Source organism: Schistocerca cancellata, chromosome 3 (assembly GCF_023864275.1).
Source record: "Schistocerca cancellata isolate TAMUIC-IGC-003103 chromosome 3, iqSchCanc2.1, whole genome shotgun sequence".
In the NCBI taxonomy this organism is placed as follows: domain Eukaryota; kingdom Metazoa; phylum Arthropoda; class Insecta; order Orthoptera; family Acrididae; genus Schistocerca; species Schistocerca cancellata.
Window position 1 is genome coordinate 658655798 of NC_064628.1, and position 18861 is coordinate 658674658.

The window sequence follows — 18861 nt, forward strand, 5'->3', positions numbered from 1 at the left end:
AGGAATCATCTGCGTTCAGTGCTCTGGCATGAGGCAACACATTCATAAATTTTTGTAACAAATTGGAGCACAAAAAGTGGGAATATGTTTCTGTTTATGTAAACGGCTCTGACTGAGAAGTGGGATACCAGCTGTCTCGACGATAAGTCACTGTTCTGCACTACCGCAGATGAGCATCGATGGCGAGTATGGCGGCGAAATGGGAAAAGGTTCTATTTTTCCCATGCATTGGAGAGGCACAGCAGTGTTACTATTGGCATCATTGGCTAGGCATCCATCAGGTCAAGGCTGATAGTACAGAGGGAACTCTGACAGTAGATCACCAACACCCTGCATCCTCATGCATTTACGCTCATGCAATACTATTTTGGTGCCATTTTTCAACAGGACGATGTTTTTCGACATACGGTACATGTCTCTAGGAACTCTCTGCATAATGTTGTGGTACTCCCATGGCCAGTAAGACCCTTAGATCTGTCGCCGTTAGATCACATGTGGGATCACCTTGGATGTCCAAAAAATGTTCAAATCTGTGTAAGATCTTATAGGACTTAACTGCTAAGGTCATCAGTCCCTAAGCTTACACACTACGTAACCTAAATTACCCTAAGGACAAACACACACACCCATGCCCGAAGGAGGACTCGAACCTCCACCGGGACCAGCCGCACAGTCCATGACTGCAGCGACCAAGACCGCTCGGCTAATCCCGCGTGGCCCTTGGATGTCCCATTGCCAGTATTTGGGATATGAAAGACCAGTTACAGCAGTTGTTGGCCTGCTTGATTCGGGAGAGGATTTGACGACTTGATGTCACCCTTCCCAACCGAATCAGTGCATGCGTTCAGGCCAGAGATTGTTTAACTTTATACTGATCCGTTGACTGTTACTGCCAACATCTTTATAAATTTTCTTCGACTTTGTAAGCATTGAAATAATATCATACACCCTCTCAGCTCTCGAAGTTTCATTTCGTTTCCTCCTTCACTTATGAGTGCTTAGTTTTGTTTGTCAGGCAGTGTAATTAAAGCATAGATAGTGTCATTTTGACAGGACCACTCAACAAAATTATTTTATTACTTACGGCTTCAGGAATATATCGAAGCATAGGCAGTGTCGCTTTCGACAGGCTCCCTGAAGAAGTGTCGGTGTGAACAGAGTGCAAACCACCTTGATGTGTTTATATTGGCTGAATATGGACAGTTGACACAGCTCTCTGGCCTAATTTTAACCCTGTACATTGTGCTCGTTGTATGACAAACCCAAATTGAGTACCTAATTACAATTAGGATAGAAGCTGACCGAATGTCATGTATAATATTCCTTACCTCTGTCACTAAGCATTCCTTGAGGTATACGTCTCTTTTACTTGATTTCCTTAAACTTCTGGAGCATGGTGTTGTGTGCTAGGAATACTATAACATCTTACATGAATTATGTTTAAAAAATGCACTCGGAACAGGCAGAAATGTACAGAACTCACCTCCGATTTATCTTTTACGATACAATGGACAATAGGACGTTGGAGCCACGTCAGAATAGCTTGTTAATGTTCGCTCTTTAAGAGTACACTCAAAGAATTGAAGACACATTTAAGTTCAGATTTAGTCTGAGAAGTGACAAGGAAACCAGAGTGTCAGCAATGTACACGCACAATGAGGGCATCCTTGAACGGTAAAAGATCGCAACATGTTGATGTAATTATTAACGAATCGGCAAGAAAAGATTACTGTCACTGACAGGGTCAGTCTACATTACACATATCCACAGTGACCAAAATACCTACATTTCGACTACTCGAATTGAAATAGTTAATAGAATAGTTAGTAGAATTAAATAGCTAATAGAATTTAAATAGTTAGTAAATTAAACATTTTGACTCCAGGAAGGTCGTTCCGCACGCAGATAAGAACTGAATCTGTAATTAAAGTAACAACGGAATTCCGTTCTGTCTAAATTTTAGAGGAGAGTGAAAACTGCGTATCTCTTAGAAATTAAGATCAAATTTCAACTACTTTCATGTACACATCAGCCATAAAAGTACATTAGTGTGATCGGCTTTTATATTTGGTTTAAATTATATGACTAGTTGCAAGGAATAAAAATTCAGAAACTTTTATGTCGTTACTGCACTAAATGAACAACACCTGCATAAAGATATTCTTAGAGAAGATAAATACACTCCCAGATAACTGAGCGCGTTAGCACGCCGTTTCCGGGATTCTGGCCTCAAATCGAATCCGTCAGGCAGATTCACGACGAGGACCAGCGCACTGGCTGGCTTAGATGTGATGTTTAGACGTTTCCCCACATCCGACTAGGTGAATACCAGACTGGTACCCATGACTCACCTCAGTTACATGACTCACAAAGAGTTCTAACACGTTCTCACACTTTCACATGAAATAAAACTAGACGCAAAGAGATGAGGTAGACAAATTCAGTCCCAGAGGGGATCGGCTGGCGATAAGGTCAAGTGAGTACGCTCTGCCACTAACGTTGCCAAATCCAGAATAACATGCCGACCCGTGAAGGTATGGTGCAAGCCAGGAAAAAGAAGAAAGACTTAGGCAAGATAAATATTTCATCATCAAAATAGATAACACTAAAAATATCATTTAGTCTGTAGTTTCCAGATGAAAAATTACGTGGAAAGATTACAAGAGACAAGGCTTCCTAAAGCATTTATAAAAACACTTTATATATGCTTCATAAAAGGCAGGATAGTGTAAATTCAAACACTAACATTAGAAAACGATGAAGTGAGAGAATAAATTCATACGACGTTAACTGCAGTTTTTTTGACCTTTTAGTCTTAATGTTTCGTGAGACTTAAATCTTAAATAATTGTTATTTATAACTACGAAGAAAATTAAATTTAGGTGACAGTCTATACCCATATATATATTCTATCATCACTTCCGGCTAGACACGAAACTGTGAGCACCCTTGAAAGATTTATTATTTGTTTTATTATTAGTTCAGCTGTTGGTCCCATTGAATAAACTGCACTTTTTCTTTCTTCTCTCCATCATAGCTTCGAATTTTACCATTCTATTTCTCCTCCTCTAACTTATCTACCTTTTCTATATCTCTTTCACCCCATTCTATCGTCTTATGTCTCTGCTTGATGAGAATAACTCACAAGCTGCAAGAATATAACGAGAAAATTCCCAACTAGCAATAGGACTGACATTCATAAAAGAAAAATATGTTCACTTTCCTATACATAGTCATTACTATTATTATTATTCTTGATTATTATAATTACTTTTTGATTGTTATAATTATCATTATAGTACTTTTATAATCTCTAATTTTTTCTGTAACATTAATACTGTATAACATGTTATATGTCCTTAATGTTCTGTAGAAACTGAAATTTGTTGAATCTGAGTATGCCTGGTTAGGTGTAAGAGAGGGCCTGAAGGCTCTAATCTTGCCAGGTAAAATAAATGCATAAATAAATAAATAAATAAATAAATAAGACCAAAGTTAGTTGTAATGGGACTCTGATGCCTCTCTAACTAGCTACAAAAAGAATAAAATAGAATGTTTTCTTTCTTTTGAATTTCTAAACTGAAGTCAAAACCTCACAGTTATCAAACATGAATTGCTTTTGTGACATATGATTTCGGATACAGCTCACAACTGATTTGGATATCTCGAATTAATTCCTTCCAGTGGTGGTCTTAAATGTCGACTTTGGGAATATCAGCCTTCTGTCTCTGTTAGATGGGACAGTATCTTGGGCGATAAGGATTTGGCGTTTAATCTAACAGGGAAAAAATTCGTGAACAGTGAAGAGACATCGTAGTAATGTTTGTTGAGATAATCTGGAGGTAGCAAAAGCAATCACTTGATCAAACCCGCATTTTGTTTCTGCATCAGATGACATGATTTTCAGTTTAAGACATAACTAAATAATGCGTTTTGGAAAACTCCTCCTGCTCTATAAAAGAGCATCTTTAGAGAAACTATTATAATAAAAAGTAAAAAAATGCATTAGAAAAGTTTTTCAGATTGTACTACTAGTCACAGAATTTGTTAGATACTTAAAACGTTTAATGACACATGTTTCGAGATATAAAGCTGATCTTCAGGCTTCTGGCATAAAAACATTTAACAAAATTACTAATAGATATTTAACGTGTTCTGTTACAGTCTTAGCATGTGCTGTGGCCGTCTTGTGGAGAAAGAGAAGGGTAGCCTAATCTGAAGGAATATACACTTTAAATTTAATTTTTTAATACTCATTCTTTATCTTCATGCGAAATGGCTGTCTTCCTGTATGTTCATTTATATCAATTGCTATGGCTCCTCGGGGCTTGTTTAACCACTGTTCCTAGGTTTGCAAGGGATAATTAACACGTACCACACTCAACACTCCTGGGCAACAGATATACAATGGCGGTCAAAACGAAGCTTGTTTCGATTTGACTGTCGATATATCAGTTACTTGTAATGTTTTCTGCACATTTTGCTGTCATCATTTCCGATGTTCGTCGACGAAATATATTACGGTAAGAGAGGCTGAGACAGTCTACTGTTAAAATGACAGTAAAAACATTGTTTTAAAGAATTACAAGGATATATATGGAATAGAGATTATTCCTAATTGTTCATTTTTTGTGTTTTCTCTTTTAACAGTATTGATTTGAAGCTGGTGAAGAAATATGAGCCCTTGACCTTTGTAATTTGGTTTAGGATTTAGTTTATAGGCTTCTGGGAACTGATGCATATTACCATTTCTTCAAAGATGTTCCGTTTCCAGCTCTTCTCTAAAGTATGCAGTACATCAAGCTGGCTAGCTATTTCAGCACTGTATCCAGCTTCGTTTATGTTTCGCTGTAACTGGTTTTTTAGCTTCATCAAATCTGAAAAAGTCGTTATGTTTCTGAAAATGGGTTTTAAAATTGTATTCCTTTATGTGTCAGAGTCAGCAGCACTAAGTATGAATTTCTGTGATCTGTTTAAGAGACCTCTAAATACAACTTGCTTAAGTAGTTTGAGGTGTGTAGAAGAATTATTAATGACAATGCCTGTATTTGCTGGTGAAAAATCTTTTCAGATTTAAAATTCTTACATTTCCATGAAATACAAGTCATGTTGTGTGATGAGTGCACGTAGTGTAGTGTTGTGTTTATACTCTGGTTACCAGTTAAATTGCAATGACATAAGACTTTGCTGATTTATACATATTTGTATTTTCTGTGAGACGATCTCCAAATCAGAACATGGAACTAAGAAGGTAACTTCTTTCTGAAGCAACCTGATCTCTTTGGGCCCCGTGTCCAGGGGCTAAAAATAAAACAGGAAAAATATCTGCCTACAGCCAACGCGGACAGCTTGGCGTAACGTCTTCTACCTGTCGGCTGCAGTGGCCACCGTGTCGTACTTACTCTACGCAGTGTTCACCACCACTGATGAGCAGCCGTGGAACGTGCCACCCTCAGGTGAGTTCTGAAAAGCGGAGAACGCTGGACATCCATCACATGGCACATGGCGCGCTAAGGAAATATTGTTACGAATTTACAGCACAACTACCATTTAGCCATAACTCAATGTCTTGCATTACCGTATATGAGAGGAAACCAGTAAATTGTTGTAATGTCATACAAATCACTGTGATACTTGAAACCTGAAACACAGGGCCAAACTAAAGTCATGCCATGTGTTTTTATTTTTATGTGATTACTTTGTTGTGAACTTTATTAGATACACATGCAGATCAGAACTATATAATTTCTTTCATTCTCATCTTCATACATCAACTGAGGGCAGATACAGACAGTTGACACTCTTTCGGATAACTCGCATTCTCAAATTATTCTGATTGGAAACCTTTAAAAGTAATATAGAAAATATTGTGTTTTACTAACTCATTAACACTTCCAACGCTAACTTCAGGTGCTGTGAGATTGTAACGCTGAAATCGCATACTTGTCATGTCAGAGTACGGTAGGAGGTCATGTTTTATTCTCTTGAACGTTTGAAAGGAACTGTTCGGTCGACCTTTTTGTAGTATTTCAAGAAGCCAACACATAACTGAAGGGGGTAACAACAGCCAGAGCCGATTCCAGAACATGTTTCCACACAAACGACTTATCATTTGGGGTCACTACATACACTACTGGCCATTAAAATTGCTACACCAAGAAGAAACGCAGATAATAAACGGGTATTCATTGGACAAAAATATTATACTAGAACTGACATGTGATTACATTTTCATGCAATTTGGGTGCATAGATCCTGAGAAATCAATACCCAGAACAACCACCTCTGGCCGTAATAACGGCTATGATACGCCTGGGCATGGAGTCAAACAGAGCTTGGATAGCATGTACAGGTACAGCTGCCCATGCAGCTTCAACACGATATCACAGTTCATCAAGAGTAGTGACTGGCGTATTGTGACGAGCCAGATGCTCGGCCACCATTGACCAGACGTTTTCAGTTGGTGAGAGATCTGGAGAATGTGCTTGCCAGGGCAGCAGCCGAACATTTTCTGTATCCAGAAAGGCCCGTACAGTACCTGGCACATGCGGTCTTGCATTATCCTGCTGAAATGTAGGGTTTCGCAGGGATCGAATGAAGGGTAGAGCCACGGGTCGTAACACATCTGAAATGTAACGTCCACTGTTCAAAGTGCCGTCAATGCGAACAAGAGGTGACCGAGATGTGTAACCAATGGCACCCCATACCATCACGCCGGGTGATACGCCAGTATGGCGATGACGAATACACGCTTCCAATGTGCGTTCACCGCGATGTCGCCAAACACGGATGCGACCATCATGATGCTGTAAACAGAACCTGGATTGCCAGTCGTGCACCCAGGTTCACGTTGAGTACACCATCGCAGGCGCTCCTGTCTGTAATGCTGCGTCAAGGGTAACCGCAGCCATGGTCTCCGAGCTGATAGTCCATGCTGCTGTAAACGTCGTCGAACTGTTCGTGCAGATGGTTGTTGTCTTTCAAACATCCCCATCTGTTGACTCAGGGATCGAGACGTGGCTGCACGATCCGTTACAGCCATGCGGATAAGATGCCTGTCATCTCGACTGCTAGTGATACGAGGCTGATGGAATGCAGCACGGCGTTCCGTATCACCCTCCTGAATCCACCGATTCCATATTATGCTAACAGTCATTGGATCTCGACCAACGTGAGCAGCAATGTTGCGATACGATAAACCGTAATAGCGATAGGGTACAATCCGACAAAGTCGTAAACGTGACGGTACGCATTTCTCCTCCTTACACGAGGCATCACAACAACGTTTCACCAGGTAACGCTGGTCAACTGCTGTTTGTGTATGAGAAATCGGTTGGAAACTTTCGTCATGTCAGCACGTTGTAGGTGTCGCCACCGGCGCCAACCTTGTGTGAATGCTCTGAAAAGCTAATCATTTGCATATCACAGCATCTTCTTCCTGTCGGTTAAATTTCGCGTCTGTAGCCTGTCATCTTCGTGGTATAACAATTTTAGTGGCCAGTAGTGTATTAAGAAATTAGAATTTTTTATCTAAGTTATTGCTACTGGAGCCAAGCAACGCACCAATTTTTGTAAGGAGTCAAGCTTCTGTTTTATTATTTTTATAACTATGTCTTCGAACATTCCAGAGGTACTTCTCTGCCCCATAGAGTGTGACAAGTTCATAAGCTGTGCTTCTTGTCCACTCCATTTCCGAAAAGAGCACATAAAAAGACAACACGCAACACTTCAGATAGAACAAAAACAAATATTAGCGCTGCGTAATAGCATTTACAGGTAGCAGGCCAGAAAGGCAGGAACAATGTTCTTTTGATCTGTAACGTCACAGCCGTGAAACAGTGGTTTTGTGTTCCCAATATGTTGTGAACATCGGTAGTCCAGTATCAGCTGCGAATGATGTTGCGCACAGTTTTTCAGAATATATTTCAGACTCTAAGAGGGCTTAGAGCATTTTTCGATTTATATACATTGTTAGGGAGACGAGTGCCATGAACCATTTGACTGGCGAACATCGGTAGCATCAACAATGTAAGATTAACCTTGGTCTTTCGGCAAGACAAAAAATGAAAGAAGGTTCCAAAATGCGGGTGAAATTCATATAGAGATTTCCGGTAACACGATCTTGGTGGGCTGCCAGGTGACTTTCAGTGTTGCTAGTTCTTCTATCCTTCACCATCTCGTTTTATTAGTGAGTGATTTAAAGTTGGGGGGAAACCTTATTGCGTAACACCACGATCAATCGATCTTGCACCACAGTGGCCTATCTTTGGCGTTGACCATAGAGTATAAGTATCTATGGAGCGAGCATTCGGATGCACAGAACGAGAATTCTGTCTGCAGCATCCACTGCAGCTCAAGTCACGTGATTTTGGGACGGCATATTTTAGCCTATATAAAGCTTAGCAAATTTTCAGTCTTGTAACTTTGCTGCTACAGACAGATCATCAGAAGTAACGTGAAACTTTGTACACACCTTTTACAGACATCTTAACAGTCTGATATCTGGAACTGAAGTTCGCTTGAAGACGTGAAAGGCAATAGTATTGTGCTTTTCGCCACAGTGCCATGGCTCAGAGTCCACTCTATTAACGATTTTTCAAAAATGGTTCAAAAGGTTCTGAGCACTATGGGACTTAACTTCTGAGGTCATCAGTCCCCTAAAACTTAGAACTACTTAAACCTAACTAACCTAAGGACAGCGCACACTTCCATGCCCGAGGCAGGATTCGAATCTGCGGCCGTAGCGGTCGCACGGTTCCAGACTATAGCTCCTAGAACCGCTCGGCCACCTGGGCCGGCTTACGATTTTTCAGTAATGGGATAAGAAGTGAAAGCAAACAGTATTTTTTACGTTTTATATGGGCCGAACTTCTGTCCTAATTGATTACTAAACAATGACACTGTAGACAATGCCGAAGCGTCACGGAAAAGCAACGTATTAGTAACCACGAAATTGTTACACTACATACGGTAAGCAATTTGCACCACTTACTCCTCTGTTATTATTTTCAGTTTTTCTTCATTTATCCTTCTGTTTTTATAGGAAAGTAATATATCCATAACATTTCCTCGCCACGTCATCAGAAGAGAAAAATATGATACGCTATGCACAAAAAAACAACAACAAAGAAAAACACAAGATCAAAGCTCGAATTTTGGAGAAATAATAGAGGTGGTAGCCAACAATTTTCTTGTCTTTTTTTACGGTTTCTATTGCACTGATTCACATTCTCGAATCTGTTCTAATTACCTACGTTAGAATGGCACTGCTTAGGACTTTGGAAACTGTCTAATGCAGAAATACTTATATACGCACAGGGTTTGAGAACCTTCATAAACTGGAGGAAATTAACCAGACTGTCACCCTATAAATTATACTTGCATATTAACATAGCATTAATATGTATACACTGACAAACAGTTTACTCAAACACTCTTACAAATTTATTTAGTTCTTGTCTCGTAAACGCAGAAATCGCACTTACGATACTTTATAATACAGTGCCTCGACATTTTTCAATATATAAAGTGCCTCATATCAGTATGACGTTTACAGCAATACATTTGTTGTACACACCTATGAGAAGCAACTGGTCCTCCTTTCACATGCTTCTCTTTACATCTGTAGGAACGAAAATACAATGCCATAGCTATAAATAAAACTCAAACATATAGACATGACTATTAAACAAGACAAATACGTCTAATATTCAAGTTTCGCTATTACCACAAACTGTAGGCGTCGTCCCAAACTCACGTGACTAGCCCGGTTTGATGTTGAGAACATGTGCAGTAGGCTATACTCTGTGGTGTTGACCATGTACGTAAAAAAAGGAGCTGGCTGTGTGTTTATAGTTAGTACGCTCAATGAATGTACATCGTGCACACGCGATTTACTATTGCAATTCAAACGAGCACTAAAATAATATTCTTCTGTATCGTATCGTGTTGTTTGTTACCCGCACCATACTTCACTGTAAGGATCTACAAAGTATTCCGTATTTGTTTTTATTTCGTAATAAACACATCGTGTTTCTGATTGCGATTTCTTGTGTGTATTGCACGCTGAATTGAAATACATTACTCGTACTGTAGCGGATTTGGCCGCATCCGTAATACTTGTTAGCGTAAATGATACCATACTTGTTTTTGTTTAACATAAAATATAATCTGGTTTCACAGCACTGTGTTCTATAGAGTTACGTACATTTGTTACTGCTTACAAATTCGTGTATGAATTGCTCGATTTAAATGCATTGTAAGTATATTGCTTTTATTCTGCTTTGTTTCTGTTTGCATCCATTTTCTGTACTTTCTTGCATTTAATGAAGGAATCCATATTAGGAGCTTTATTCAACAAAATTAATCTTCCACTGAAGGAAGCTATAACTCTCTTTGAACTGTGCTGTTTCGTGCCAGTGAGTGTCCTGAATTTTGCAATGATTTACAGAGTACGGATGCAGATGTACAAGAGTATAAACGAGGATGCTTTGTAGTCTTAGTGACTTGAGAATTCTTTCTTGCAAATGCTAAAAGTGCTACAGTAGTTACGCAATATGTTCACATGTTATTAACAGCTACCACAAACAATACGTCTTATCATGTAATCGATGAATGTGAATCATCCTCTCCGTCCTATGAACATTTCGGAGGCCTCCATTAAATAAAGTACGAAAAATGGCTGCGAACAGAAATAACGTAATGTGAGCAATACACTTATAACCCATACAAATCTAGCATTTCACAATTCTATTCATAAGCAGTAACAAATGAACAAGAGTACACGTAGATAGTTGCTGAGTAAGAAACCTCACAGCATCGCAGCTCTTCTATATATTGCCGACGTCTCGGGTTTCAAACTACTGCCGAACTTCCTTTGTGGAGAACGTTTGGAGGTGTGTGAGTGGGTGACTCAATCAGAATAACCCACTTTAACATCCTACATAAAAACTGTGTGTGTGTGTGTTTGTGTTTGTGTGTGTGTGTGAAAGAGAGAGAGAGAGAGAGAGAGAGAGAGAGAGAGAAAGAGAGAGAGAGTGGGAGGGGGTGATTATGTATGTCGGAAATAGTGTGCTTGCAAGACGAAAATTTGGAGAATGTATACTGTAAACAATAGTGGGATGATTATACGACCGTCAAATCAAAGCCAAATAAAGACGCAAGCAATACACTTTTAACAAATATTTATGCCTTTACTATGGAAAGTAAATGTTTCTCAGTAGTTAAATAGTTCTGCTTTATAGTATTCAGTAATTATTGGACATACAAAGTGTTGTGGCGTATGAAGACAGCCACGCCACTCGGAAGTAGCCGAAATGCACGCGTTACACACGCCGGCTGGCGTGAGGTCTGAAACAGGATACGTAATGAATGCTATAAAGAAAAGTACGTAGCTGCTGTAATACATAACTTTAATCCATCATTGTGGTACATCGCTCTTGACGATACAAATGAGACTCTTTAAATACAAGTACTGTAAGGCTAATGGCGCCTTGCTAGGTCGTAGCCATGGACTTAGCTGAAGGCTATTCTAACTGTCTCTCGACAAATGAGAGAAAGGCTTCGTCAGTGTAGTCGCTAGCAAAGTCGTCGTACAACTGGGGTGAGTGCTAGTACGTCTCTCTAGACCTGCCGTGTGGTGGCGCTCGGTCTGCGATCACTGACAGTGGCGACACGCGGGTCCGACATGTACTAATGGACCGTGGCCGATTTAAAGCTACCACCTAGCAAGTGTGGTGTCTGGCGGTGACACCACACAAAGTATGAATAAAGATCACTATGGAAATTTGGAAATTTGTGGTAAGGTCTGCTGAGGTCATCGGTCCCTAAGCTTACGCACTACTTAATCTAACTTAAACTAATTTACGCTAAGGACAACACAAACACCCATGCCCGAGGGAGGACTCGAACCTCCGACGGGGGGAGCCGCGCGGCCCGTGACAAGACGCCCCAGACCTCGCGGCTACACCGCGCGGCGGTCACTATGAATTTTAGTGTCATTATTGATCTTCTTGAAAGAGTGGTTTTCGAAACTACAAAACTGTCACTTAACGTACTTTAAGCAAAAATATTCTTGTCACAACTTAAATATGTCGGGTCAACTCCGATGCCTTTGTTTTATTACTAAACTCCATGGAATCGGATGTCAGAAGAGTTTCTTTTGGCTATGAAATCTATCTCTTACCGCTCTCAGACAGCATAAAGACGCTGAAAATAAAAAAAAGAATATAATTGAGAAATTCGAATGACGTTATAAGTTGTTAAAAATTTCTACAGATGCACTGTTGTGCTAATGAACACATTTTATAAAATGGTTCAGATGGCTCTGAGCACTAAGGGACTTAACATCTGTGGTCATCAGTCCACTAGAACTTAGAACTACTTAAACCTAACTAACCTAAGGACATCACACACATCCATGCCCGAGGCAGGATTCGAACCTGCGACCGTAGCGGTTACGCGGTTCCAGACTGAAACACATTTTATAAATAAGGATTACGGTTTGTTTGGACGTCCAGGTAGTTTGATAACATGTCTTATTTATTTAAAATAATTAATTTCTTGTTTTACGACTCTTGGCACGTTACCTGTGCTATTACCGATTTCTCTGAAAGTTGAAGTTCACGTGATGTACTACACTATGCATCGTCATTGCAAGTTCTACGTTGTCACTGTCAGCAATACATATCAGCAATAGATACCTACTAAAGTTTAAGAAACGTGTTCATTATACTTCCTCTAATCTCTCTTCGTTTCAGAAAGAGCACAGAAAGCAGACAGCAAGGAAGGCATCGAGAATACAGCATTTGACGAAGGCATAACACAGATGGCTGATGGAGATACGACGCAGCAAGGTCATCTGAAAGCCATCGTTCCTTAGGCTCCGTTCAATGGACACAAATTCTACGGTACATAGATTCACATAACAATCTAATTTAGTTTCGTAATATAAGCCGTTATCATTTCTTTATGTCATTTCTTACATTCCTATTGCTGTTTCTCGAGCTACCAACTAATATCTTGGGACAGTTTCAGAGATTCTTGCTCCTGCTAATCTGTGTCAAAACCATGTCAAGCCACGTTTTTTGTAAATAGCTACAACCGTTTGTAAATTCTGCTTCAGAAGCAGATATTCAGTATTAGTAACTCATGGTGCTACTTGTGTACATCTACACTGGACCACAAGCTCATCTGCCGAGGTACGAGAAGTCGTAGTAGACGATACTACGTAGCTATTGATCAATTCAAATGTTAAGCGTTTCACCCAGATGTGGTCTAACCTAGTCGTTCTCAGCCTGGGCGTTGGCTCTCTCTCGTTTTCTTTCCTAGAAGCTGCGATGGAATGAAAAGGCGAGCACTGTGCGTTCCGTGTTTACTTTACTGTAGTTACCAACAGTCAAAATGGTACGTGAATATGATTTCCTAGTGAAAAGTGCGATAATACATATCCATATAAAAGATAAAAACCATACCTAGGTTTCTGACTGGTTTAAGAATGAGACCAGAATAGGCTAAGAACCACATATAAGTACGAAAATGATTTTAGAAACAGATTTGAACGGGTTAATATTTCAAAATTCACAAGCCGTTACGTCTATCTAGGAGTCATCAAGCTGGGAGTTAAAGCTCTGACTAGATATTCCTCAAAACGATTCGGCACAGACTATACATTATGATTTATTATTCTATCTACCACTTACCTCTTAATTATTTAGCTGATTAAAGTACTTCTTTAATTTCTTTCACAATGATTAATAATTTGTTAAAAATGTCAAATTTTTCAAAAATGTATTCGTCATATGAAATCCACTATTTTGTGTTAAAAAATTAAATTTTGAGAAATTTCAGTCAAATAATTAATAGTTCTTCTGAACAGAAGAAAATTTGGTACTCTACTATGAAGTTGTGTGTAATAACTGTCCCGTTTCTCCAGCAATGATTCCTCCAGTATTTCGAACACAGCAGAAATTCTGCATAAGGTAGACTTCGAATGCGCTGGCCATCTAAGGTAGACTTCGAATGCGCTGTCCATCTTTCCAGGAGAGAAATGTTAAGAACCACTGGCCAAGCTTGTCGCTTAGTTTTTCGATCGTCGTGCGATACTGACGCAAACGTTACATCGCTCTACAGCTACGTCTGTACCCGCAAGCGTGGTGGAAGATTCTTCTGGTACCGCGAGCAATTCTCCCATCTCCTGCTCGTTTCGTGAACGGTGCTGGAGATTACACTATCTAGTCAAAAGTGTCTGGACATCAATTATTGGACATGAATACCCAGTGTGTTCACCTTTCTGCTGCGGACGCTTTGAATGAAGTGTCTGAATGTTTGTTCGGGAATGGGAGCCTATTCTTTCTCAAAAGCCGAGACCAGACAAGGTCTGGAGCGACTTCGACGTTGTAATTCATGCCAAAGGTGTTTCTTAGGGTGAGGTCAGGAATATATGCAGGCCAGTAAACTTGAGGTATGGTTTTCTCGACAAAACAATGGCTTCACAGATGCTGCTTGATGAGAGGGTGTATCATCATGCTGATAGAACATCATTTACGAACTATACAGTACGCAGTACACAATTCTGTAAATGGTATGCATATCCGTTTACAATTTGCGACTGTTAAGGGCAATGAGTGGACCACAACCTAACTATGAAAAATCTCCTCTACCGTAGCGCCATCTCTTCTATACTTCACTCTTGACACTACACAAGATGACAGGTGACGTTCTCCACGCATTCACCGAACCCAGACCCCTCCACCGGATTGCCACAGTGTACGGCCTGACTCGTCGCTTCAAATCACTTGTTTCGAATCGTCCGCTGTCCAATGGCGTCTTTTTTTCCACCACCTCAAGCGGCGCTTAGCACAGACTACCGAAATGTGTGTCTTATGAGGAGCTGCACGACCACTGTACCAAATTCTTTTTAACTCCTTATTCATTGTGATTGTGCTAACTGGACAGCTAGTAACAGTTGGGAACTCACACGTGATATCTTCCTCTGATTTCACGAGATTTTTGACAACCGTCCTCAGCAATGCTCGATGGTTCTGTCCGTCAGTACATCGGTCTGCCAAGTGTTGGTTGTTCCTTCGCGTTTCCACTTAACAGTCACATACTAACAGTCGGTTACGGTGGCTGCAGAAGAGTTGAACTGTCATCGTCGTATTTGTTACTCAGGTGACATCGAATGACTAGTCCAAGCTCGAAATCACTAATCTCTCCTGATCGACCCATTCTGCTGTTACTGTCTCTCTACTAACAACACAATGCACCCCGCCTCTTTTCATACTAGCACGTCCGCCACTCTTAATATCTAGTGGTCGATTCAGTCTGTTCGCGGTGTTCGAATATTTCTGATCATCTAGTATATCGATTGTCGGTAAGTCTCCCTATGAGACCTAATTTGTGTTATTTGCTCGTAGTGATCGTTTCGAGAAATGTGTGTGGGAGGAAATAACATACTGCTTGAATGTTTGGTACGCATCTCTGGCACTATCTTCTACTGGCGCTGGAAGTTAATCCCCGCAACGCTCTCTGCAAAGCGAACACACGACAAAATGTATCTTCTTTATCTCCACTGAAAGCTATCCTAGACTGGTGAGCAGTACTAAAGAACAGATAGAAAGATTGTTTTGTGCGTCACTTCATTGGTGGTTGAATTACATTTCCTTGTGATTCTTACAATGAATATCACCCTAGCATGTGCGTTTCTTACTAGTTTTATGTGCCCGTTCGCCATTAGGTCGTTCCGAGAAGCTGCTCCCGGCTATTATGAGGTTCTTAATGTCTTTCTTGAGCTATCACTACTAGTGAAAGCGAAAATTAGTGGCTGATTCGTACTACTTAAGCTCAATATGTGAAGTGTATTTATTTTGAGAGTGCTGTACCAGTCCCTGCATCAATCATTGGTCCTCTAATGGTCTTCCTGAATTTCGTAACAATTTTCTAATGTCTCGTCTTTACTACATGTTATAGCGCCATCCATGAACAGTCAAACGGAGATTCCACCGTTATCCCTCACATCATTTACATATATTGTGGACAGTAAAGGTCGTTTAACACTCTTTTGGGATACTCGAAAAGTTATTTTTACATCTGACAATTTCGCTCCATTCTGCCATCCAGAAAGTACTGAATCCAGTCACAGAGGTGGTCCGATGTTTCGTAATCTTGCATTTTATTCACTAATCGACAGTATCGATCTATTTCAAAAGCCTTTTGGTAATGAAAGAACACATAATCAACTCGCGCACCGTTATGTGCGACCATCTGGATCTCATGGACGAACAGAAAAAGCTGATAATGATTGAAGGTGAAGAAATGAATTAAAATTTATGCCCAGACAGGACTTCAACCCAGGTCTCCTACTTACCAGGTAGACATACTAACCTTTGCATCACCATAGTACTATGTGTAACATAGCTATAGGGACTAGCCTCGTCTAGTGTTCGCTCTAACTTCAGTTCTTGTCAGTCATACGTCTATGGTGGTGTAATGGTTAGTACATCTCCATAGTAAGAAGGCGAGCTGGGTTTATGTCCCGGTCCTATCAGAAATTTTAATTCGTTTCTTCAGCTGTTATCATTACCGAGGATAAAATTGAAACTCATATTTCTCGAGGAATGTGTAATTCCATCAATCAATTCATCACCTACACCTGAGGTAAAGGCAGCATTTCCCCGTTATGTGGTGATTAGGGTGATATTCCAGCAACACTGATGATTTAAGAAGAGGAAAATAGGCTGAAGGCATTAACTGAAGATTTTGTTACGGAGGGCATTAGACCATGGTAGCCCTTGCAGGGTTGGCTTTCGTACTGGACTGGTGTAGTAATGGCTAGCGCACGTGTCTCGTAGGAGAAGAGCTGTGTTCAATTCCTAGCAATAGCACAAATTTTAGTTCATTTCTTCAGTTTCTACCGTTATCGAAGATAAAGTTGAGGACTCATACGTCTCAATAAAAATGTAATTCCATCAGATAAACAGAAAAAGCGAACTTTCAAAGCAAATCGGTTCGCTAATTCTTATGAATTCCTATAGAAGAAATTTAGGATTTCCAAAATGTTCATAACGTGAACATAAAACGGTTTCCATAATTCTATAACCGATCTGGACCAGGAGGGAGAGCTGTTTAACTCCGGCAGTAGTAAATACTTTCATCGTCAGTATGTGGCCGGTAGAGGAACGCAAGGTGATGTTTTACAGCACATTATCAACAGATTGAGCTGCACTGTCGGGTTGTAACAAAAATTTCTGAACCGATCAAGTAATGACTTGTGACACTCTTTATGGTAATCGGTCAGAGGATGAAGACTTTAGACTCTACGACTCCTGTGATGCTATTAAAAGGGAGTAAATTATGGAGCAACTGTCACAATACAATATTCATGCTCCATCAGAACACGGAAAACTTCCAAAATAGATAATAATGTCTGGGCATCGGTGTGTCACAGACATATATGCGCTGTATTTTTAACTTTTTTTGATCATTGTTAATCTATTCTAACGGTTTTCACTGCCTGTGCGCTTCTACACTGAATATCAACGTTGCACATACACTTACCTACCTATGCTCTTCGTTGCAGTACAAACGTGGTCGACGAGGCTGTGCTACATCGTCGTAGCGACAGACATCACGAACTCCGTCATTAATGGAGAGAAAGACAGTGAAAGCAGCTGTTTCATGTCCACAGCACCATGCAAACCGAAGATCCCTTCCTGCAACATTACACAATCATCGTGACCAGAACCACAGAAGTTACCAACTATTGAGGCAGCCATACGTACGGAACTCGCCCTCGACAGAACCATCAGAATGACTGAAAAGATTCTGCTAACAATATTTTTCAGTGGCTGCGTGAAGAATTATGGTCGAAGTATCAGCAAGAGCACAAATTTATTTATTCACAAATTTAAATCTAAATTTAATCTCAAATACATGGTTTCTGACTTTATTAAAAGAATTTTTTTTTTAAGTTTCTGCTATTTAATTGCCTCATTAATATATCTTGGTGTTCTTCCTTGAAGTCATTCTTCACTGAAAGTAATATTCGTGAGACAGTTTGCAATACAAAGAGCTGACGTATACATAAAAAAAAGCTGCATTAATTATTACCTGTGGTTAAACTACTATCAACTATTTGTGCGTACTCAGGCTAAATGTAGCATCAAGAAGTTGACAAGAGTAATTTTTACTTTGGAAAACTAAGATGCGCTCTCAGTTATATTAAATAGCTGCATTTAACTCTTATTACGAACTTAGTATCTTCATAATCACACTGTTATTCATAACAGGCAACAGTTAAGTTGAATATTGCTATTTGTCGTGCAGTGTTCAGTAATTTTCCGTCCGTAAATCTAAATAATGAGTTAATCTGTAGAAAGAATTCCTAACAAGATGTGTTCCTAATTTATTTACAAGGGTGTCCTGAAAAGTAATGCGTCCGAATGTTTTATGTGTAAACTATTAAAACTTTTTTAATAAAACAAACAATATTAACAGTCTACGTCTTTATTCCTCATGTCTACATTTTTATTTCTTAACATAGCCACTCTGGCGGTGGACAAATTTCTTACAAAGAGAGATCAGTTTTTTGGTACCGTCACTGTAGAATGTTTGAGTCTGTTGACAGAGCCACCTGATCTCTGCTTGCACCGTTTTATCACTATCAAAGCGAGGTCTTCGAAGGTGTTCTTTAAATTTTGGAAAGAGGCAAAAATCGAATGAGGCCAAGTTGGGACTTTATGGAGGATGATCGATGACCCTGAATCCAAGGCATCGAATTGTTGCAAATGTTGAAGCGCTCATACGTGGACTGCCATTGTCATACTGATGGAGAGCGTGCTTCATGTGTGGACAAGCTCTTCG

The 18861-nt window shown here is 39.9% G+C and overlaps 1 protein-coding gene across 1 annotated transcript in view; it reads left to right on the plus strand.

The window, feature by feature from the left end:
* LOC126175625 (sialin-like) overlaps nucleotides 1-17850 on the plus strand; it is a 122613-nt gene extending 104763 nt beyond the window's left edge. The window contains exons 9-11 of the mRNA XM_049922509.1: nucleotides 5336-5456; nucleotides 12759-12908; nucleotides 17579-17850. Coding sequence (XP_049778466.1) covers nucleotides 5336-5456; nucleotides 12759-12880 — 243 coding nt within the window. The 3' untranslated portion in view covers nucleotides 12881-12908; nucleotides 17579-17850. The remainder of the gene's footprint in view (nucleotides 1-5335; nucleotides 5457-12758; nucleotides 12909-17578) is intronic.
* The last annotated feature ends 1011 nt before the right edge of the window (nucleotides 17851-18861 follow it).